Below are 25,166 nucleotides of genomic sequence, written 5' to 3'. Positions count from 1 at the left end.
TCATCTTCCTCGCAAAGGACTGTTGGACAGTCAATTGCTTACTGGAAGTAGTACAAGTGGTCTTCCGACTTCCCCTCTGGGATGACCATCGACTCCCAGCAGCAACAACAGCAGCGCCAGCAGCAGTAGGCGTTACACGCAAGGATGCATCGGAGGAATCCCAGGCAGGAGAGGACTCGTCAGAATTGCCAGTGACATGGCCTGCAGGACTATTGGCATTCCTGGGGAAGGAGGAAATTGACACTGAGGGAGTTGGTGGGGTGGTTTGCGTGAGCTTGGTTACAAGAGGAAGGGATTTACTGGTCAGTGGACTGCTTCCGCTGTCACCCAAAGTTTTTGAACTTGTCACTGACTTATTATGAATGCGCTGCAGGTGACGTATAAGGGAGGATGTTCCGAGGTGGTTAACGTCCTTACCCCTACTTATTACAGCTTGACAAAGGCAACACACGGCTTGACACCTGTTGTCCGCATTTCTGTTGAAATACCTCCACACTGAAGAGCTGATTTTTTTGGTATTTTCACCAGGCATGTCAACGGCCATATTCCTCCCACGGACAACAGGTGTCTCCCCGGGTGCCTGACTTAAACAAACCACCTCACCATCAGAATCCTCCTGGTCAATTTCCTCCCCAGCGCCAGCAACACCCATATCCTCCTCATCCTGGTGTACTTCAACACTGACATCTTCAATCTGACTATCAGGAACTGGACTGCGGGTGCTCCTTCCAGCACTTGCAGGGGGCGTGCAAATGGTGGAAGGCGCATGCTCTTCACGTCCAGTGTTGGGAAGGTCAGGCATCGCAACCGACACAATTGGACTCTCCTTGTGGATTTGGGATTTCGAAGAACGCACAGTTCTTTGCGGTGCTTTTGCCAGCTTGAGTCTTTTCAGTTTTCTAGCGAGAGGCTGAGTGCTTCCATCCTCATGTGAAGCTGAACCACCAGCCATGAACATAGGCCAGGGCCTCAGCCGTTCCTTGCCACTCCGTGTGGTAAATGGCATATTGGCAAGTTTACGCTTCTCCTCCGACAATTTTATTTTAGGTTTTGGAGTCCTTTTTTTACTGATATTTGGTGTTTTGGATTTGACATGCTCTGTACTATGACATTGGGCATCGGCCTTGGCAGACGACGTTGCTGGCATTTCATCGTCTCGGCCATGACTAGTGGCAGCAGCTTCAGCACGAGGTGGAAGTGGATCTTGATCTTTCCCTAATTTTGGAACCTCAACATTTTTGTTCTCCATATTTTAATAGGCACAACTAAAAGGCACCTCAGGTAAACAATGGAGATGGATGGATACTAGTATACTTATGGATGGACTGCCGAGTGCCGACACAGAGGTAGCTACAGCCATGGACTACCGTACTGTGTCTGCTGCTAATATAGACTGGATGATAATGAGATGAAATCAATATATATATGTATGTATATATAATATCACTAGTACTGCAGCCGGACAGGTAGATAATATATTTATTAGGTAATGATGACTGATGATGGACCTGCTGGACACTGTCAGCTCAGCAGCACCGCAGACTGCTACAGTAAGCTACTATACTATAGTAGTATGTACAAAGAAGAAAGAAAAAAAAAAACCACGGGTAGGTGGTATACAATTATGGATGGACTGCCGAGTGCCGACACAGAGGTAGCTACAGCCGTGGACTACCGTACTGTGTCTGCTGCTAATATAGACTGGATGATAATGAGATGAAATCAATATATATATGTATGTATATATAATATCACTAGTACTGCAGCCGGACAGGTAGATAATATATTTATTAGGTAATGATGACTGATGACGGACCTGCTGGACACTGTCAGCTCAGCAGCACCGCAGACTGCTACAGTAAGCTACTATACTATAGTAGTATGTACAAAGAAGAAAGAAAAAAAAAAAACACGGGTAGGTGGTATACAATTATGGATGGACTGCCGAGTGCCGACACAGAGGTAGCTACAGCCGTGGACTACCGTACTGTGTCTGCTGCTAATATAGACTGGATGATAATGAGATGAAATCAATATATATATGTATGTATATATAATATCACTAGTACTGCAGCCGGACAGGTAGATAATATATTTATTAGGTAATGATGACTGATGACGGACCTGCTGGACACTGTCAGCTCAGCAGCACCGCAGACTGCTACAGTAAGCTACTATACTATAGTAGTATGTACAAAGAAGAAAGAAAAAAAAAACCACGGGTAGGTGGTATACAATTATGGATGGACTGCCGAGTGCCGACACAGAGGTAGCTACAGCCGTGGACTAACGTACTGTGTCTGCTGCTAATATAGACTGGATGATTGATAATGAGATGAAATCAATATATATATGTATGTATATATAATATCACTAGTACTGCAGCCGGACAGGTAGATAATATATTTATTAGGTAATGATGACTGATGACGGACCTGCTGGACACTGTCAGCTCAGCAGCACCGCAGACTGCTACAGTAAGCTACTATACTATAGTAGTATGTACAAAGAAGAAAGAAAAAAAAAAACCACGGGTAGGTGGTATACAATTATGGATGGACTGCCGAGTGCCGACACAGAGGTAGCTACAGCCGTGGACTAACGTACTGTGTCTGCTGCTAATATAGACTGGATGATTGATAATGAGATGAAATCAATATATATATGTATGTATATATAATATCACTAGTACTGCAGCCGGACAGGTAGATAATATATTTATTAGGTAATGATGACTGATGACGGACCTGCTGGACACTGTCAGCTCAGCAGCACCGCAGACTGCTACAGTAAGCTACTATACTATAGTAGTATGTACAAAGAAGAAAGAAAAAAAAAACCACGGGTAGGTGGTATACAATTATGGATGGACTGCCGAGTGCCGACACAGAGGTAGCTACAGCCGTGGACTAACGTACTGTGTCTGCTGCTAATATAGACTGGATGATTGATAATGAGATGAAATCAATATATATATGTATGTATATATAATATCACTAGTACTGCAGCCGGACAGGTAGATAATATATTTATTAGGTAATGATGACTGATGACGGACCTGCTGGACACTGTCAGCTCAGCAGCACCGCAGACTGCTACAGTAAGCTACTATACTATAGTAGTATGTACAAAGAAGAAAGAAAAAAAAAAACCACGGGTAGGTGGTATACAATTATGGATGGACTGCCGAGTGCCGACACAGAGGTAGCTACAGCCGTGGACTAACGTACTGTGTCTGCTGCTAATATAGACTGGATGATTGATAATGAGATGAAATCAATATATATATGTATGTATATATAATATCACTAGTACTGCAGCCGGACAGGTAGATAATATATTTATTAGGTAATGATGACTGATGACGGACCTGCTGGACACTGTCAGCTCAGCAGCACCGCAGACTGCTACAGTAAGCTACTATACTATAGTAGTATGTACAAAGAAGAAAGAAAAAAAAAAAACACGGGTAGGTGGTATACAATTATGGATGGACTGCCGAGTGCCGACACAGAGGTAGCTACAGCCGTGGACTAACGTACTGTGTCTGCTGCTAATATAGAGTCTAGACTGGATGATAAATTATTGATAATGAGATGAAATCAATATAATATCACTAGTACTGCAGCCGGACAGGTACTATATATATTTATTATGTAATGACTGATGACGGACCTGCTGGACACTGTCAGGTCAGCAGCACCGCAGACTGCTACAGTAAGCTACTATAGTAGTATGTATAAAGAAGAATGAAAAAAAAAAAAACCACGGGTAGGTGGTATACAATATTATATATATATATATATATATATATATATATTATTATATATATACTATACTACTATACTACTTGCTGAAGTGATATAGATTAGATAGTGTGACTGTGTATTGTATTAATTATCTGACTTGTGGGGGAGACACTGACAGTGGGGAGCAGTTAGAGTCTGAGAGCAGGACTCAGGAGTACATATAACGTACAGTGCACACTTTTGCTGCCAGAGTCAGTGCCACACTGCCATTGTTGTGACCACACTGACCACCAGTATAATAATATATTTTGTGATTGTCTGCTTAGGACTCGGAGTACTAGTTGCAAGTTGCAACGTGACCTGACCACCAGTTTAATAATCAATCACCACCAGTTTAATATATATATATATATATATATTAAACTGGTGGTGATTGATTATTAAACTGGTGGTCAGGTCACGTTGCAACTTGCAACTAGTACTCCGAGTCCTAAGCAGACAATCACAAAATATATTATTATACTGGTGGTCAGTGTGGTCACAACAATGGCAGTGTGGCACTGACTCTGGCAGCAAAAGTGTGCACTGTACGTTATATGTACTCCTGAGTCCTGCTCTCAGACTCTAACTGCTCCCCACTGTCAGTGTCTCCCCCACAAGTCAGATAATTAATACAATACACAGTCACACTATCTAATCTATATCACTTCAGCAAGTAGTATAGTAGTATAGTAGTACTCCTCCTAATAGTAATAATGCTCCCCAAAATACTGTGTCTCTCTCGTCTCTACTGTGTCTCTCTCTTCTCTAAACGGAGAGGACGCCAGCCACGTCCTCTCCCTATGACTCTCAATGCACGTGTGAAAATGGCGGCGACGCGCGGCTCCTTATATAGAATCCGAGTCTCGCGAGAATCCGACAGCGGGATGATGACGTTCGGGCGCGCTCGGGTTAACCGAGCAAGGCGGGAAGATCCGAGTCGCTCGGACCCGTGAAGAAAAAACTGAAGTTCGGGCGGGTTCGGATTCAGAGGAACCGAACCCGCTCATCACTAGTCTATATAAGGGGCACTACCACTGTGGGCACTAGCAGTACAGTGGACATTGCATAAGGAGCACTACTACTGTGGGCATTGTATAAGAAGCGCTACTGCGGTGGGCATTATGTGTATTATGGGGTGCTACTACTGTGGGCATTATTACTATTCTGTGACCACGCCCCTTTCTCTGACGTCCTAGTGGATGCTGGGAACTCCGTAAGGACCATGGGGAATAGACGGGCTCCGCAGGAGACTGGGCACTCTAAAAAAGAATTAGGACTACTGGTGTGCACTGGCTCCTCCCTCTATGCCCCTCCACCAGACCTCAGTTAGAATCTGTGCCCGGCTCGAGCTGGTTGCACACTAGGGGCTCTCCTGAGCTCTTAGTAAAGAAAGTATTTATTAGGTTTTTTATTTTCAGTGAGATCTGCTGGCAACAGACTCACTGCTACGAGGGACTTAGGGGAGAGAAGCAAACCGACTTGCTTGCAGCTAGCTTGTGCTTCTAGGCTACTGGACACCATTAGCTCCAGAGGGATCGAACACAGGCCCAGCCTCGGTCGTCCGGTCCCGGAGCCGCGCCGCCATCCCCATTGCAGAGCCAGAAGACGGAAGAATCCGAGGAGAAAATCGGCGGCTGAAGACTCCGGTCTTCATTAAGGTAGCGCACAGCACTGCAGCTGTGCGCCATTGCTCCCCATGCACACCACATACTCCGGTCACTGATGGGTGCAGGGCGCTGGGGGGGGGGGGCGCCCTGGGCTGCAATTAGATTACCTTAAAAATGGCAAAAAACACATAATATAGTCTAATAAACTATATATGTGTAAAAATCCCCTGCCATAATATAAATAAAAGAGCGGGAGAAGTCCACCATGAAAGGGGCGGGGCTATCTCCCTCAGCACACTGGCGCCATTTTCTCTTCACAGTTTCGCTGGAAGACAGCTCCCCAGGCTCTCCCCTGCAGTTTCCAGGCTCAATAGGGTAAAAAAGAGAGGGGGGGGGGGGGGCACTAAATTTAGGCGCAATACTGTGTATTATAGCTGCTATAGGGAAAATCACTTTGTGTAGTGTAAATCCCTGTGTTATATAGCGCTGTGGTGTGTGCTGGCATACTCTCTCTGTCTCCCCAAAGGACTTTGTGGGGTCCTGTCCTCAGTCAGAGCATTCCCTGTGTGTGTGCGGTGTGTCGGTACGGCTGTGTCAACATGTTTGATGAGGAGGCTTATGTGGAGGCGGAGCAGGTGCCGATAAATGTGATGTCACCCCCTGCTGGGTCGACACCAGAGTGGATGGATATGTGGAAGGTATTAACCGACAGTGTCAACTCCTTACATAAAAGGTTTGATGACATAACAGCTGTGGGACAGCCGGCTTCTCAGCCAGTACCTGCCCAGGCGTCTCAAAGGCCATCAGGGGCTCAAAAACGCCCGCTACCTCAGATGGCAGACACAGATGTCGACACGAAGTCTGACTCCAGTGTCAACGAAGACGAGACTAATGTACATTCCACTAAGGCTATCCGTTGCATGATTACGGCAATGAAAAATGTGTTGCACATTTCTGACATTAACCCAGGTACCACTAAAAAGGGTATTATGTTTGGGGAGAAAAAGCAACCAGTGGTTTTTCCCCCTTCAGATGAGTTAAATGAAGTGTGTGAAGAAGCGTGGGCATCCCCTGATAAAAAATTAGTGATTTCTAAAAAGTTACTAATGGCGTACCCTTTCCCGCCAGAGGACAGGGTACGTTGGGAGACATCCCCGAGGGTGGATAAAGCGCTCACACGCTTGTCAAAAAAGGTGGCACTACCGTCTCAGGATACGGCCGCCTTAAAGGAGCCTGCAGATAGAAAGCAGGAGGCTATCCTGAAGTCTGTATATACACACTCAGGTACTATACTGAGACCTGCTATTGCTTCAGCATGGATGTGCAGTGCTGCAGCAGCGTGGTCTGATTCCCTGTCTGATAATATTGATTCCCTTGACAGGGACACTATATTGCTAACCATAGAGCATATTAAAGACGTAGTCTTATACATTAGAGATGCACAGAGGCATATTTGCCGGCTGGCATCTAGAATAAATGCAATGTCCATTTCTGCCAGGAGAGTATTATGGACTCGGCAGTGGACAGGTGATGCGGATTCTAAAAGGCACATGGAGGTTTTGCCTTACAAGGGTGAGGAATTGTTTGGGGATGGTCTCTCGGACCTCGTTTCCACAGCGACAGCTGGGAAGTCGACATTTTTACCCCAGGTTCCCTCACAGCCAAAGAAAGCACCGTATTATCAGGTACAGTCCTTTCGGCCCCAGAAAGGCAAGCGGGTTAAAGGCGCGTCCTTTCTGCCCAGAGGCAGGGGTAGAGGGAAAAAGCTGCACCATACAGCCAGTTCCCAAGAACAGAAATCCTCCCCTGCTTCCACTAAATCCAACGCATGACGCTGGGGCTCCACTGGTGGAGCCAGGTGCGGTGGGGGCCCGTCTCCGGAACTTCAGCGACCGGTGGGTTCGCTCACAAGTGGATCCCTGGGTTCTACAAGTGGTATCTCAGGGATACAAGCTGGAATTCGAAACGTCTCCCCCTCGCCGTTACCTCAAATCAGCCTTGCCAGCTACACGACAGGAGGTAGTGCTGGCGGCAATTCACAAGCTGTTCCTCCAGCAGGTGATAATAAAAGTTCCCCTCCTTCAACAGGGACGGGGTTACTATTCCATAATGTTTGTGGTACCGAAACCAGACGGTTCGGTGAGACCCATTCTAAATTTAAAATCCTTGAACACTTATATAAGAAGGTTCAAGTTCAAAATGGAATCGCTCAGGGCGGTTATTGCAAGCCTGGAAGAAGGGCATTACATGGTATCACTGGACATCAAGGATGCGTACCTGCATGTCCCCATTTACCCACCTCACCAGGTGTACCTCCGTTTTGTGGTACAAGACTGCCATTACCAATTCCAGACGTTGCCGTTTGGTCTGTCCACGGCACCGAGGGTATTTACCAAGGTAATGGCCGAAATGATGATACTCCTTCGAAAGAAGGGAGTTATAATTATCTCATACTTGGACGATCTCCTTATAAAGGCGAGGTCCAGGGAACAGTTGTTGGTTGGAGTAGCACTATCTCAGTAAGTGCTTCAACAGCACGGCTGGATTCTGAATATTCCAAAGTCGCAGCTGGTTCCTACGACGCGTCTGCTGTTCCTGGGTATGATTCTGGACACAGAACAGAGGAAGGTGTTTCTCCCGGAGGAGAAGGCCAAGGAGTTGTCATCTCTGGTCAGAGACCTCCTGAAACCAAAACAGGTGTCGGTGCATCACTGCACGCGAGTCCTGGGAAAGATGGTAGCTTCTTACGAGGCAATTCCATTCGGCAGGTTCCATGCACGGATCTTTCAGTGGGATCTGTTAGACAAGTGGTCCGGATCGCATCTTCAGATGCATCGGCTGATCACCCTGTCCCCGAGGGCCAGGGTGTCTCTGCTGTGGTGGCTGCAGAGTGCTCATCTTCTAGAGGGCCGCAGATTCGGCATACAGGACTGGGTCCTGGTGACCACGGATGCAAGCCTCCGAGGTTGGGGGGCAGTCACTCAGGAAAGAAACTTCCAAGGACAATGTTCGAGTCAGGTGGCTTCCCTACACATAAATATTCTGGAACTAAGGGCCATTTACCATGCCCTAAGTCAGGCAAGACCCCTGCTTCAAAACCAGCCGGTGCTGATTCAGTCAGACAACATCACGGCGGTCGCCCATGTAAACCGACAGGGCGGCACAAGCAGGATGGCGATAGCAGAAGCCACAAGGATTCTCCGATGGGCAGAAAATCATGTGATAGCACTGTCAGCAGTGTTCATTCCGGGAGTGGACAACTGGGAAGCAGACTTCCTCAGCAGGCACGACCTCCACCCGGGAGAGTGGGGACTTCATCCAGAAGTCTTCACACTGATTGTAAACCGTTGGGAAAGGCCACAGGTGGACATGATGGCGTCCCGCCTCAACAAAAAGCTAAAAAGATATTGCGCCAGGTCAAGGGACCCTCAGGCGATAGCTGTGGACGCTCTAGTGACACCGTGGGTGTACCAGTCGGTTTATGTGTTCCCTCCTCTTCCTCTCATACCAAAGGTGCTGAGGATAATAAGAAAGAGAGGAGTAAGAACTATACTCATTGTTCCGGATTGGCCAAGAAGGACTTGGTACCCGGAACTGCAAGAAATAATCTCAGAGGACCCTTGGCCTCTGCCTCTCAGACAGGACCTGCTACAGCAGGGGCCCTGTCTGTTCCAAGACTTACCGCGGCTGCGTTTGACGGCATGGCGGTTGAACGTCGGATCCTGATGGAAAAGGGCATTCCGGTTGAAGTCATTCCTACGCTGATAAAAGCTAGGAAAGATGTGACAGCAAAGCATTATCACCGCATATGGCGAAAATATGTTGCTTGGTGTGAGGCTATGAAGGCCCCCACAGAAGAATTTCAGCTGGGTCGATTTCTGCACTTCCTACAGTCAGGAGTGACTATGGGCCTAAAATTGGGTTCCATTAAAGTCCAGATTTCGGCCCTGTCTATTTTCTTTCAAAAAGAACTGGCTTCACTGCCTGAAGTTCAGACGTTTGTTAAGGGAGTGCTGCATATTCAGCCCCCTTTTGTGCCCCCAGTGGCACCTTGGGATCACAACGTTGTGTTGGATTTCCTAAAATCACATTGGTTTGAGCCACTTCAGACCGTGGAATTAAAATATCTCACGTGGAAAGTGGTCATGCTTTTGGCCTTGGCTTCGGCTAGGCGGGTGTAAGAATTGGCGGCTTTGTCCTGTAAAAGCCCCTATCTGATCTTCCATATGGACAGAGCAGAATTGAGGACGCGTCCCCAATTCCTCCCTAAGGTGGTATCAGCGTTTCATTTGAACCAACCTATTGTGGTGCCTGCGGCTACTCGGGACTTGGAGGCTTCCAAAATGCTGGACGTAGTCCGGGCCCTGAAAATCTATGTTTCCAGGACGGCGGGAGTCAGAAAGACTGACTCGCTGTTTATCTTGCATGCACCCAACAAGTTGGGTGCTCCTGCTTCTAAGCAGACTATTGCTCGCTGGATCTGCTCAACTTGCACATTCTGCGGCTGGACTGCCGCATCCTAAATCAGTCAAAGCCCATTCCACGAGGAAGGTGGGCTCTTCTTGGGCGGCTGCCCGAGGGGTCTCGGCTTTACAACTTTGCCGAGCTGCTACTTGGTCGGGTTCAAACACTTTTGCAAAATTCTACAAGTTTGATACCCTGGCTGAGGAGGACCTTGAGTTTGCTCATTCGGTGCTGCAGAGTCATCCGCACTCTCCCGCCCGTTTGGGAGCTTTGGTATAATCCCCATGGTCCTTACGGAGTTCCCAGCATCCACTAGGACGTCAGAGAAAATAAGAATTTACTCACCGGTAATTCTATTTCTCGTAGTCCGTAGTGGATGCTGGGCGCCCATCCCAAGTGCGGATTGTCTGCAATACTTGTATATAGTTATTGCCTAACTAAAGGGTTATTGTTATGAGCCATCTGTTCGTGAGGCTCAGTTGTTATTCATACTGTTAACTGGGTATAGTATCACGAGTTGTACGGTGTGATTGGTGTGGCTGGTATGAGTCTTACCCGGGATTCCAAATCCTTTCCTTATTGTGTCTGCTCTTCCGGGCACAGTTTCCCTAACTGAGGTCTGGAGGAGGGGCATAGAGGGAGGAGCCAGTGCACACCAGTAGTCCTAATTCTTTCTTAGAGTGCCCAATCTCCTGCGGAGCCCGTCTATTCCCCATGGTCCTTACGGAGTACCCAGCATCCACTACGGACTACGAGAAATAGAATTACCGGTGAGTAAATTCTTATTTTCTTTGAGACCACGCCCATTTTTGCAGAGTGCGCAATACCTTTGTTACATGGGCGCAGTGGGGTGGGGGGTGAGTTCCACCACCTCTGAAGGACCACTTTAAGCACTGTATGTATATATATATATATATATATATCCAAGCAAGGACGTGGCACTCGTGCATAACAGAATCACATACTCATATGTAATTTGTAACGTTTCAGTGGACTCACCACTGTCGTCAGACGACAGTGGTGAGTCCACTGAAACGTTACAAATTACATATGAGTATGTGATTCTGTTATGCACGAGTGCCACGTCCTTGCTTGGATATATCTACTTGATTTTACGTAGGCACCGGCGGTGTACTTGGTTACATGGAGTGCCTTACCTGTTCCTCTTTATATATATATATATATATATATATACACACACAAATATATGTATATGTATTCATACATATATACACTAACACACACATGCATACATACATACATACATAAGCACACATACGTACATATATATATATATATATATATACACACATTGTTTTCCCCACCAGGGGCTGGGCGCAGATGGACAGCAGCGTGAGGAAGGAGGGAGCTGCTGTGGCTGAGCATGTGCAGCCAGCAGCTCCCCGCCGGGCATTCTGTAAGAAGAGAGCTACTGTACATACAGTGCAGTATCTCTCCGTTGAGGCAGCAGGTCCATGGTCGCGATCGTGGCTTTTGGCTGAGACGGGGACAGCTGTGTCTCTGTCTCAAAAATAGAAAATTCGGCTCATCAGGGGGGGTTTCCAGGTACTCGGAAACCCCCCCTGCGTGCGCCACTGGATGCCTGTATCCCAACTGCACTGGTAAGCCTTTGGGGGAGGGGGGAGGTTAGGTTTAGGCTGCAGGGTGGGAGTTTTAGGGTTAGGCACCACCGGGGAGGGTTAGGCTGCTGCAAAGGATGGTTAGGGTTAGGTCCTGAGCGTCGGGATGCCACTGTCAGTATTTTGCCTGCTGGAAACCCAGATGCCAGGATCCCAATAACATCTCCTCACAGCACATACAGTCCAGTGACGTGCTGTGAGTTGAGGTAGGTGAGAAAAAGCGATTCTAACGTATATGTTATACAGGGCCGTTTCTACAGGCGTGCGCGACGTGCATTTGCATGGGGCGCCCGCCGCTGCTCCTGCTGGCAGCTGCTGCCTTCAATCTCCTGTCTCCCCCCGCCCCTCCATTTTACTGAGCTCGCAGGGCGGAGTTATGCATTCTGACGCAATTGCGTCGTGTCGTCATGACGTCACACGTCGGGGGTTTAACTTTATAAAATGTAAACGCCGCGGAGGAGCAGGTGGGCGTTCTTTTTGAAGTGACAAGTGCGTCACTCAGGCGCCAGGGCAGGGCGGCTGACGGAGCGGAGTCGTCACTGGAGCTGGAGGCGGCTTTTCTAAAAGTGCGTGCGGCCCGTGGGCTGTGGTGGTGTTAGGGGAGGAGGACCGGGACCAGACAGGCAGCACTGCAGCAGATTTCACCAACCGCGCAGTGAGTATTCTGCAGCCAGCAGCCTCTCAGGATGGATTTGTTTCTTGGGGGGGGGGGAGGGGTGTAGGGAAATGTAGGCTTTAGATAGGAGCCAGCAAATATTTTTGTATTTTTTTTTTTGGGGGGGGGAAGGGGGGGGCAATGCGTGTCTTCATTTTCCAGGGTGGGGTTGGTGGGGTAGTGCATGTCATGGTTGGGATCCTGCAATTTCAATGTCACCCAGAGCCGTTTCTTGCGGCGGGCGAGGCGTGCATTCACACGGGGCGCCCGCCTTGGCTCTAGGTGGCTCAGTTTGCTGCTCCCACTCCTCCCCGTCATTACTACTCCGTTCGGGGTGCGGAGTTTTGTGCAATGATGCGTTTGCGTTGTGATGTCATGACGCAAATGTGTCAGTACACTAACCTCAGCCCCCGATGCGGAGTACTGATGGGGAGGAGGGGGAGCTGCCCGGGAAGCCTGCCAGCAAGCTAGGAGGAGGGAGAGGTGGGCCAAAGAGCGGGAAGCGGGAGGACCACTGCAAACGTAAGTATAACTCTTTCTTTTCTTTCTTTCTGGGGACTCTGACTGGGGACACTTACCTGCCATAATGTGTAAAACGGGGACACTTGCATGCCGTAATGTGTAAAACAGGGACACTTGCCTGCTGTCATGTGTAAAACGAGGACACTTGCATGCCGTAATGTGTAAAACGGGGACACTTGCCTGCTGTCATGTGTAAAACGGGGACACTTGCCTGCCGTAATGTGTAAAACGGGGACACGTGCCTGCCGTAATGTGTAAAACGGGGACACTTGCCTACCGTAATGTGTAAAACGGGGACATTTGCCTGCCGTAATGTGCAAAATGGGGACACTTGCCTGCCGTAATGTGTAAAACGGGGGACACGTGCCTGCCGTAATGTGTAAAACGGGGACACGTCACTGCCGTATTCTGTAAAACGGGGACACTTGCCTGCCGTAATGTGTAAAACGGGGACACGTACCTGCCGTAATGTGTAAAACGGGGACACTTGCCTGCCATAATGTGTAAAACGGGGACACTTGCCTTCCGTAATGTGTAAAACGGGGACACGTGCCTGCCGTAATGTGCAAAAACGGGGACACGTGCCTGCCGTAATGTGTAAAACGGGGACACTTGCCTACCGTAATGTGCAATACGGGGACACTTGCCTGCCGTAATGTGTAAAACGGGGACACGTGCCTGCCATAATGTGTAAAACGGGGACACGTGCCTGCCGTAATGTGTAAAACGGGGACACTTGCCTGCCATAATGTGTAAACGGGGACACGTACCTGCCGTAATGTGTAAAACGGGGACACGTGTCTGCCGTAATGTGTAAAACGGGGACACGTGCCTGCCGTAATGTGTAAAACGGGGACACTTACCTGCCGTAATGTGTAAAACGGGGACACTTGCCTGCCGTTATGTGTAAAACGGGGACACGTACTGCCTGCCGTAATGTGTAAATCGGGGACTCTTGCCTGCCGTAATGTGTAACACGGGGATATAATGTATCATGGGCATGTGTGGCATAATATGGGTCAGGGGGCATTACTGTGTGGGGCTTAATATGTTAGAATATTTTTTTTCCTGTGGTGGCTGTGATCTGTTTGTGCAGGGTCAAAAACTGGGGTGTAAGGTAGTCTTTCCAGACGAGGCCACACCCATTTTAATGAGACCACGTCCATTTTAACAAGGCCACACCCCTTTCCGGTTGCGCGTGCGCCTTAGGTGCGCGCAAATTCTTTATTTTTATATTTATGTGGGGATACATTTTTTATGCCAAAATGGGGGGGTGGGGGGGGGGGGGCACATTTCTAAATCTCACCCAGGGAGCCAAATTGCCTAGAAACAGTCCTGATGTTAAAGTTATGACTATATGCAGTATATGAAAAATACAAAGAATATATTAGAAATATCATCTTTATATTACTCTAATAATTTTTATAATCAAAACTCTGGAGTAATAATTCTTTGACCTCCTATCTTTTCTGCACATCTCTGATCAAAACTCACCAAATTCCCAGCAGTATATACTGCTGCACCAGGGTATAATGCCCACATTTAGCCTTGTGCTCATATATTGTGTGTAAATCTGGCTCTGGTTCTAGCCAGTGGCTCCTGAGCCATTTATCTCACCACACATTCCTGATACAGTCCACCTTGTAGAATCCTTGAGCAAGAATTTCCTGCTGTCTTTGGAGTCCATGTGTCTCTCTCTTTCAGCATCTCGTTAAGCATCTCCCAGACATTCTGGAAGACTAGGCAATTATGAATAAAAACAAGAGTCACGCAACAATAAGGCTAATCCATGCAGCGTTTTAAAAAGTGTGACAGAGTAGTAGCAAAGAGCCAAATTTTTAATTGACAACAGTTCAGATTTCCAGCTATGCATTTTTACAGGGGATAGTTCCAAAATTCTGTAGCCGTTTCCTGGTTATGCTCGAGGTGGATAATTCATGCAAAATTAAAACAAAAGTAGCCCTGCTTATTTTATGGCTTCTTTTATATTAAATATGCTTTTATTACACAAAGGCTTCCACTGCCAAGTATTACTCAGGTTTACACTTTTGTTTTGTTTTTTGTTATACTATACACAAATATTGTTGGCTCAGTGTTTTTAATAAGTAAAACAATGACTTTGAACCGACCCTTCTATAAAACACTTAGAGCTTTGTTCCTAAGTGGCTATGTTTATTGCATTCTGTAAACAGAAAAGTTAATTAAGGGTTGCATGAAAAATAATATTCTGCATATCTGCTTTGTTAATTTATTATAAAAAAGGCAAATGTGTTATTTATAAACATTTTTATCTCCAGAGTTCACCAAAGAACAACTTCCGCACCAAATGAGCTGTGTAAGCTCAATTATGTACTTTAAACAAAAAATCACAATAAATCTGTACAGCTGTTCTTAGTAAAGGATTACAGTGCAGTGTTTCTGTTTGAGGGAGGGCTCATTCATACCTACGCTATTTGCTTTAAATGTGTTTTCATCACATTAATAAACCCCTGAAATGAGCATTCAAATATGAAAACTGAGTAAATGTTGCCATTCACACTAATGCTTTCTAAAATGTTAATGCCGTGCTTAGAATTTTAGAAAGCAGTCCTTTTAATTCTCATGTGTGGCCACATGCAACCTGTGCAACATATTGCATTGAAAGAAAGGATTTCCTTCTGGGAGCAGGTTTAACCAGATAAATGCAGTGTATTGTCCAATCTGACAACAAATATTGATATAAAAAGTTTTTTCATTTGTTATCCTAGGAACATAAAAGGGTCACAAAGTAAAGTACACGAGTATGGTAGTTGACCAGAAATGATAAATGATGCGTTTAGATGAACGTGTGGCCGCATCATCAGATTCAGTTATGATTTTGTATAGCTTCACTGTAATGGAGTGGCAACACATGTAGCAGTACTTGAAATAATACCAGAAAGCAAAGAAATGTACAGATGGCGCTTCAATTCAAAGGTGCTGCAATCCACCAGCCGGGATGGTCACCAGTATCCCAAGATAGTTCAGTTTGTGTTCTAAAGTTTGCTGTGGTGCGCCCCCTGGGTTGATATGGGCATTTCCGACACCCCACCAACTCTGGTACGCGGGTCGGCCAATTTGTTGCGGATTTTAGATTTTATTTATTCATTTGTTGTTGATGGACACAGAGTTAATGTGACTTGCAATATTGCTACTTGTCAGAAAATTCTGATAAACTGTACTTCACTATATTTCATTTTCTCCTTCTATTTTGGGAATTCCATCTAATTTGGAGTGGGGAAGTGTTGCTGGATAGAAGGTTCACCCACACATATGAATATTCTCTCTTCGGACAGAAAAATACTGCCTATATCAACCCAGGGAGTGCACCACAGCAAACTTTAGAACACAAACAGTACTTGAAATAACACTATACAAAAACATGTTTGAGTCTGTTGACGTGGGGGTACACGTCCTGGAAAATGTGTCACTTATCTTCGGGCAAAGACAATAATTGTGATATTTACTGTACTAAAGGAATTCCGTGACCATTTTATTCTCCTTGGACAACAAATGAAAAAACTTTTAAATCATTATTTGTTGACGGACTGGACAATACGGTATCCGGACTATAGATCTACACTAAAAAGGTCTATAGTCAATAGGTCTACCACTAGTGGTAGACATGCATTAGGTCAACAGCATCAAAAGGTCGACATGGTCAAAAGGTTGACATGCAAAAGGTAGACAGTTCAAAAGATCTAGAGGGTTAAAATGTCGATGTGACAATGGTCGACACACATATACACACAAATTAAACTTTTTCATACTTTACCATCCACGTGGACTACGATTGGGATAGTAACCTGTGCCAAGTGCAGTGGTAGTGGAGCAAGGCACCTGCCCTGAAGCATGGGAGGAGACGTGGAACACTAATGGGGCTTGTTTGTGGCAGAAAGTGACAAAACACCCCAAAAAAACAATAAAAAATTATGTTTTCCATTTTTGTGTTGACCATTTACATGTTAACCTTTTGACACTGTTGACCTTTCCCTCTGTCTACCTATTCTACGTTTACCTTTTGACCATGTCGACATTTTGACCCTGTCGAGCTAATGCTTGGATATCATTAGTGGTAGACCTGTTCACTGTAGACCTTTTTAGTGTACATCTAATAATCCACACTTGGACAATACACTACATAGGTTAACACATAAAATACATTAATAAAACATGAATGCTTGAATGTGGCATCTTTGATTCAAGTGCTTTCTTTTTTGTTGCTGCTACAAGTAACTATGGTAAGTGAGCAAGGTCATAACATCTTGGACACTGTCTATTATTATTATTAATAATAATAATAATAATAATACATTTCACATTCAATTAAAGGCAGCTTTTTCAGGGAGAAAATGTTAGCTCAGCTGTCAGACAACAGTCAAAACAATGTAATGAGATTGCGGAATATGTTTAATGATGACATATTGCAGTCTTAATATTTTTTCTCTTTTTTTATTTAAAGTTTAAGCAAAAATTGCTTTTTTGATTGTTAAGAAATCAAAACACAAAGTTGCTCTTACGGTTATATTTAAGCTATATCCAGATTACTTTAAGTGTTTCAGATTGACTTAGTAAGTAGTATACATTTGATATATACTTTTACTTATCAGAATTTATAACATATAGATGTTGACCTCAATTCAACATCAAATATTTCAGCAATGCGAAGGTTAATGAATGGTGGCATCTTCATTCCAACTATTGCATTTAAAAAAAAAAACAAATTAAACATCTTACTTTAGTATACAAGTTGCAAACTTGTTAGCATCATTGATTGTTCTGGTACAGTAATCATCTTACCCATTTCTCAGTAATTCTCTAGGAATTGAATTGAACCAAAGCTATTCTTTAGAAATGCAAACAGCACCTCGTAAATGGGCTTAACTGACAGAAGAGTCATTAACTGAGCATCTGCATTATTTCTGTTTGGCCACAGGCACTATGAAACAATTATGGCAAATGCCATTTGTTTGAGTTAATTCAAATAAATATACTGTAAAAAATGTTTGTACACCTCCAAAAAATGCACACATTAAATAACCACTGCTTAGAATTTCAATAGTCTTGAAAACCCCATGCGTTGTCTTTGAAGCTAAAAGTAGCTTGATAGTCTTTTGCTTTCATTCACTCATTCTTCACACATCTCCAAGCCCTACTTAGGAGGAATAACTATTGCAGGTTGTCCCCTTTTCGGCCTCCACATTAGCACCTGTGCATCATTAGCATTAGGCTTCACCAGTGCATTGGGTGGGATTGGCTCCATGCGACTTAAAATCCTTGGTTGCTCCTGCTGAGTCCTACCCACCAATCTGGCCCGCTTGCCCAACATTTGAGATGGATCCACCTCAATATCTACCCTCATCCTCCATTTAATTGTTTGTAGAATAATCTTCTCCTTGGTGTTCGCATTCATAGCTACCAACCATGTTGTAAAACTTTGGTCTCTTTTGATTCTCGTAAGCAAAGGTACATTGCTTTCACTGACAGGCACTGCCCACGTTACACTGGGGTAGAAGTTGTCATTCATGCTGACGGAGAACCTGGAGATTTTGCTTGTAGGACCCATCAGAGTCACAGTTTCAGTGGTATTCCCATACCAAGGGTAGCTTACACCGTCCGAATCACTGATGGCTTTTACCCGTCCTTCCCTCAAATCAGGAAGCTCCCAGCTTGACCTAGGCAGATATGAAAAACAACTAATCAGGTAAAAGAAATATTATGTAAACATAATCAGATTCCAATAAACCTGTATATCACTCCACATTCATAATAATCAAATCTATCCATAGAAGCCAACTGTGTAGGTTCTATGCTTGCTTAAGCACAAATGTTAAACTTTTCTAAATTGTATTTTCTGCATTAGTGCCATACAAGAAAAAATTAAGTTATAACTACAAGACCAATCTCTTAGGAGATTCTCTGTTCTGAAAATTCTAACACAAGCATAAAGCTAGGTACATGCCAGACAGATAAGAGGAACAATTCACTTTTTTTTCCCTTTGGCAGATGACATCTGATTTATTGTATACACACTACACAATTATTGTTCCTATCTGAACAATAAAGAACATTGTAGTGAAATGCACTTAATCGGCCCAACCGTGTACACACTATGGGGGTCATTCCGAGTTGTTCGCTCGTTATTTTTTTCTCGCAACGGAGCGATTAGTCGCTAATGCGCATGCGCAATGTCCGCAGTGCGACTGCGCCAAGTAAATTTGCTATGCAGTTAGGAATTTTACTCACGGCATTACGAGGTTTTTTCTTCGTTCTGGTGATCGGAGTGTGATTGACAGGAAGTGGGTGTTTCTGGGCGGAAACTGGCCGTTTTATGGGTGTGTGCGAAAAAACGCTACCGTTTCTGGGAAAAACGCGGGAGTGGCTGGAGAAACGGAGGAGTGTCTGGGCGAACGCTGGGTGTGTTTGTGACGTCAAACCAGGAACGAAACTGACTGAACTGATCGCAGATGCCGAGTAAGTCTGGAGCTACTCAGAAACTGCTAAGAAGTGTCTATTCGCAATTCTGCTAATCTTTCGTTCGCAAATTTGATAAGCTAAGATTCACTCCCAGTAGGCGGCGGCTTAGCGTGTGCAAAGCTGCTAAAAGCAGCTTGCGAGCGAACAACTCGGACTGACCCCCTATATTTGTGGCATGATATCGGCTCATTGGGACCAACAAATGGCATGTATCACTGCTGATGCCAGGAACTGTTCTGATGGGTTTGTGAATTACCGCCGGCCTTGGGTGCTGTGTGTACACTCTTGCAGTGATCAGACCAGAGGCGCTTTAAGAAAGGAGGGGGCCTGTGTGCAGTCTCTAATTGGAACCCCTCCTCTCCGGTGGTGCAGTAGACTCTGGCATTGTACCAAGCTGTCGCTTTGTAAATATACTCTGCAGACTATGAGAATATGCTGTCTTCTGCATGTTACTGAAATACAAAGCTATTTGGAGCAGGCTTGTTCCACATTTATTGTATATTTTTGCATGGTTTATGAGGAATACGATTCAGTATAGCAATATAGCATACCATGTATTAAAATAATAGACATCAGGTTGATAGTAAGATTTTTATGCATCGAGCAATTCATGTAATAAAATAACTAATATAAATATAACATAAAGCCTTTTTCAGATCTGCTCTAAATATGCACACTGCAGGTTTCTAGTCACGTAATGCCTCCAGGGTAGAAGAACAATCTGGAAAGAATGGTGAAGAACATTTCTTAAACAGAATCCCTATGCATAGAAACTAATTAAAAAAGGAATTACTTTTTTTTTTTATATAAATCTACCTTAGTAACAAGTGAAGTCTCTTATTGGCATTGTGATCTTGCTGCAACTTACCTATGTTTTAAGTTTCAGTCTATGGGGGTAATTCAGAGTTGATCGCAGCAGCAAATTTGTTAGCAGTTGGGCAAAACCATGGCCCTCGCTCCGAGTTGATCGCTCGCTAGCTATTTTTTGCAGCCCTGCAAACGCATAGTCGCCGACCACAGGGGGGTGTATTTTCGCTTTGCAAGTGTGCGATCGCATGTGCAGCCGAGCGGTACGAAAAAGTTTTCTGCAGTTTCTGAGCAGGTCTGAATTTACTCAGCCCTTGCGATCACTTCAGCCTGTCCGGTCCCGGAATTGACGTCAGACACCCGCCCTGCAAACGCCTGGACACGCCTGCATTTTCCCTACCACTCCCAGAAAACAGTCAGATGACACCGATAAACGCCCTCTTCCTGTCAATCTCCTTGCGAACAGTTGTGCGAATGGATTCGTCGCTAGAAGAATTGCACAGCAACTATGCTGTTTGTACCTGGACGACTCGTGTGTTCATTGCGGAGCATACGCATGCGCAGTAGTAACCTGATCGCTGTGCTGCAAAAAACGTCAGCAAGCAATCAACTCGGAATGAGGGCCCATGTGCACTGTAGGGGGTTGGGGGCAGATATAACACGTGCAGATAGAGTTAGATTTGGGTGGGGTGTGTTCAAACTGAAATCTAAATTGCAGTGTAAAATAAAGCAGCCAGTATTTACCCTGCACAGAAACAAAATAAATAACCCACCCAAACCTAACTCTCTCTGCAAATGTTATATCTGCCCCCCCTGCAGTGCACATGGTTTTGCCCAACTGCTAACAAATTTGCTGCTGCTATCAACTCTGAATTACCCCCTATGTACCTTGCATTGGGTGGCATGATTGTGCTCCAGTTTCTAAATGTCCCTAACAGTTGTGGTGCAATGTACTTCTTAAAATGGAGTTTGGGGTCTCTCAGTGCCATCAGGGTGTGCCTAAACCCCCAGAGGAACCATAGAACCATGCTGCAGTTCTCAGGAGTCATGGGCTGCCTAATTGGGTACAATGAAATGACTATAGCAAACAGCATGGCTCAGGTCCAGAACAAACACAGTACTTTGATAGAGGTATGGGGAAGACAAAAATACAAAGATTACAGCGTTAGTGCGCAACAAAATTCCCCCACAATGCAGCTATAGTTTCTGTGTGTGAGTAAGCAACCAAATAACTCAAAATACGAAGAATAGAAAGGAAAATACACAAAAGCTATTCAGCGCTAAAGGGAAAACCACATTCATCAAGTGTAATAAATTACACCACCACTTCACAAAATCCTGTGAGTGTATTACCACTTATTTTACTTATATAATTATGGTTTGATAGATACAGTCCTGTCCGTCCTTAGGATACCACAAATCGTCTAAAAGATGAAAGACATATAATAGTGCAGATTGATTTGAATATGTGTGAATTTTTTATTGCACGATGTACACTTACAAACAAGTGCTTTGTATAGCGTATTGAATCATCCACACAGGCAATGCAGCAAAGGACCTTTTCAGGATATCCAAGGCGTTGTGTAGAATACCATAAAAACAAAAACAAAAAAGGTGCAAAAAATAGTACAGAAAGATAAAAACAATAGCAGCTTTAATACAATATTGCACTTACAAACATTTGTTAATGTATAGCATTAACAGAATCCACAAGGCAGTGGATTCTGTTAATGGGGATTCTGGTCCCAGCTCCTGATAATCCCCAAGAAGATGTCCAAGGGTACTCTGTAGCTCACTTCCGGATAGTGAGCTCAGTTCAGCAGCGTGAGCACCAAAGTCCAGCAAAAGTGGATAAAACAATCATACCATCGCTAAACGCGTTTCAGACTAAGCGTCCTTCTTCAGTAGCGTGGTATGAATCACTGAGTCCGTTCTTTTAAAGGAGGTTAATTGACCGGACAGGTGTTCAGAATTCGGAATCCCTGCATTCCCGTTCACTTCCTCACACGCTTAACCGGAACCGGAAGTGACGTAACATATGCGTTCCGGAAGTTATCATTATGCGTTCCACAAGTCCGTTTTCCTTGCTACGGTCTCTGGCGGGGTATACTGTCAAATCCCATAATATTGCTAATGTAAATAGAACGGAATTAGAGCATCCTTTGTTGACTCAACGGACACAATTCATCCATTGTATATAAAACATAAAAAACATAACAATAATACAATTAGATTCCTTAATATTTTAAAAAAAAAATGCAATCTAAAAAAAAACAAAAAAAAACAAAGAGAAGAATATTAAATAGGATACAGATAAATTACAGTTAAAAAGCAGAAATTGCGCATGCTGGGCGGCCGAAGGCCGTTGTATTGTAGCGATCGCCTCTGCCTGATTGACAGGCAGAGGAGGTCGCTGGGCGAGAGGGGGCTGAACGGCGGCGTTAAGCAGCCGTTTAGGGGGCGAGGTCCAGCCAACACAGGCGTGGCCGGACCGTTGGGGGGGTGAGCCACGGCGGCTCCGTGACGTCACACACAGCCGTTGCGACCCGGGCAGCGAGAAGGTTCTCCCGGCCAGCCGCAGGAGCTGCGCTGGCCGGGAGTTACTCCTGAAATGCAAAAGCATCGCCACTGTGCGATGCTTTTGCATTTCTGTGGGGGAAGGGGGCGGCACTGACATGCGGGGCGGACTAGCCCTGTGCTGGGCATCCCCCCGCATGTCTGAGTAAATTTAGCACAGCTATGATCAACTCGGAATGACCCCCATAGTTTTTTTAAAGATAAAGCAAAAGTGTTGTCTTCGAAAGGTGAACATCGAATAAAAACTTTGCTTTATTAGATACAAATAATAAAAGCATAGGATATTTTATTTGCATCTAATAAAAGTTTTAATTTGATGTGCTCCTTTACAAGACAACACTTTTGCTTTCTTAACTTTTGAGTCTATACCAGTTGTCATTAAGCAGCACACCCGTTAGCGTAGTATTAAAATTAACAAGAATATGGGGATTCACTAATAATTTTGTGACAATTAAATACATGTGCAGAAGAGTTGTTCTATGTATTAAAATGTATAAACTTTTTACCTACCAAACAGCTCCTTTAGTACCTCTACTTTGTCAAAGTCTCCCATCCACTCCCACTATCTGTTGGGGTCCCATAAGGCTCTATTCTCAGCCTTTTGTATTTATCACTGCTTTACACCTTCTCTTGGATAACAAACATACTTATTCAGCAGCCAAATCCACCTCTCCTCCCCTGACCTCGCACTTGACTTTGCTACCAAATTTGTTATTCATGTATCTATCACCATTTCTCGCCTTGAATACAGTAACCTGCTCCTACTACACCTGGAATTCCCCAAAGCATCTCTCCTGCTTCTATCCACGAAATGCTGCAGAAAGGATGATCTTTCCTTCTCACTGCTCCACATCTGACATACTACTCTGCAGATTCCTACAGCAGCTCCCCATGTCCTCCTGAACCCAAATCAAATGACTCACCTTTACATACAGTACCAAGCCCTCAAAACTACCTATTCATGCACATGACATCTTATTTCAAAATATGGTTTCTCTTGCAGACCAATGGAGATGGATCACAACAAGATCCCTTTCTGGCTGGGGTGTCTCATTGAGGGAAACAGGCTAATGCCATCTGCAGACAGTGTTAACCAGCATGCTTTGGTTTACGGCTCTTGTTTTCTGTGGGGGTGGCTTCTGCAAGGGATGGTGGCAGGGGCGTAGCCAGAACTTTGTGGGCCCCATAGCAACATTTTGAAAGGGCCCCTCTCCCAATGCTTGTAGGGAGACAACTTTCCACAGCAGTTGTTAATTGTATGCCCCGTAATAGTGCCCTAGTTCATTTTCTAAACCATAGTAGTGCCTTAGTTACTTTTATGTCCCATCGTAGTGCCCTAGTTTATTTTATGAACTATAATAGTGCCCTAGTTCACATTATGTCACATTTTAGGTCTGCCAGTACCCCCAATTTACATTATGACATTCACTGTTCCCAGTTCATATTGTGCCGCATTACAGTACCCCCGATTCATACTATGCCACACTATACGTCCACTTTTTGTTATGCCACATTACCGTGCCCCAATTTATATTATGTACCATTATAAAGACCTTTATGTTCATTTTATACCAAATTACAATGAGCAGGACTAGTAGTGTAACTGGATATATTGTAGGCCGCAATGTGAAAGTTTGTAAGCGCCCCTATGTACAGGGCCGGTTCCAGGCCTACTAGCGCCCTGAGCGAGAAAATGTCAAAATGCCCCCCCCCACCATGCGTGCGCGCTCCAGGAAAAGTGGCCATGGCCTTTATATAACCAAACTATAAATAAATATATTTTCACACCCCCTCTACACACACAATTAGCAGCCTTACACATAACGCCAACAGTAGTGTTCCTTGCACATAAAGGGGGTCATTCCAAGTTGATCGCAGCCAGCAACTTTTTGCTGCTGGTGCGATCAACTAATCTGCGCCTATGGGGGAGTGTATTTTAGCTTAGCAGGGCTGTGAAAGCTTGTGCAGCCCTGCTTTGCTAAAAAAGTTTTGTGCAGCTGAAAAGTAAGCCTGGACCTACTTACCCTGTGTGACGGATCCAGCGATGTTCCTCCTGGCTTTGACATCAGACATCCACCCTCCGTTTACCTGGACACGCCTGCGTTCGGATGACCACTCCTCGAAAACGGGCTCCAACGCTGAGTATCCGCCCCGGAAAGCCTCTCCGCTGTCAATCTTCTTCTGTCCAGCGCAGTCTTTATTTTTCGCTGGGCGATCCGTTGCCGAAGTGCGTGCGCATTTCCGACCCGCATGCGCATTTCCGACCCGCATGCGCAGTTCCGACCCATTTCGCACCGCAGCGAAGAACTGCTGCGTGCGAACGGGTCCGAATGACCCCCAATGTCTTCGGTATAGTGTCAGACACATAATAACCCCAGTAATGCAGTGCCAGATACACATACGCCCCCAGTAGTGCCAAATACACATACAGTACCAAATACACATTATATGCCCCCAGCAGTGCCAGATACACATATGCCCCCAGCAGTGCAGTGCCAGATACACATTATATGCCCCCACAGTGCCAGATACACATTAAATGCCCCCAAAGTGCCAGATACACATTAAATACCCCCACAGTGCCAGATACACATCAAATGCCCCCCCC

The 25,166-nt window shown here is 45.1% G+C and overlaps 1 protein-coding gene and 1 long non-coding RNA gene across 2 annotated transcripts in view; one reads left to right on the top strand and one right to left on the bottom strand.

Annotated features, from left to right (window-relative positions):
- LOC134957972 (uncharacterized) overlaps positions 1-25,166 on the top strand; it is a 216,487-nt gene that overhangs the window by 9,988 nt on the left and 181,333 nt on the right. The gene's annotated exons all lie outside the window — the stretch shown is intronic.
- The window catches only part of FAM78B (family with sequence similarity 78 member B), a 301,572-nt gene continuing 290,910 nt past the window's right edge, over positions 14,505-25,166 (bottom strand). Inside the window, exon 2 of the mRNA XM_063940251.1 lies at positions 14,505-18,372. Within this exon, the coding sequence (XP_063796321.1) occupies positions 17,850-18,372 (523 nt within the window). The 3' untranslated portion in view covers positions 14,505-17,849. The remainder of the gene's footprint in view (positions 18,373-25,166) is intronic.

This window comes from Pseudophryne corroboree, chromosome 9, assembly GCF_028390025.1.
Source record: "Pseudophryne corroboree isolate aPseCor3 chromosome 9, aPseCor3.hap2, whole genome shotgun sequence".
In the NCBI taxonomy this organism is placed as follows: domain Eukaryota; kingdom Metazoa; phylum Chordata; class Amphibia; order Anura; family Myobatrachidae; genus Pseudophryne; species Pseudophryne corroboree.
The sequence above is the reverse complement of the archived record's forward strand: the minus strand, read 5'-3'. Positions and strand labels throughout refer to the sequence as shown.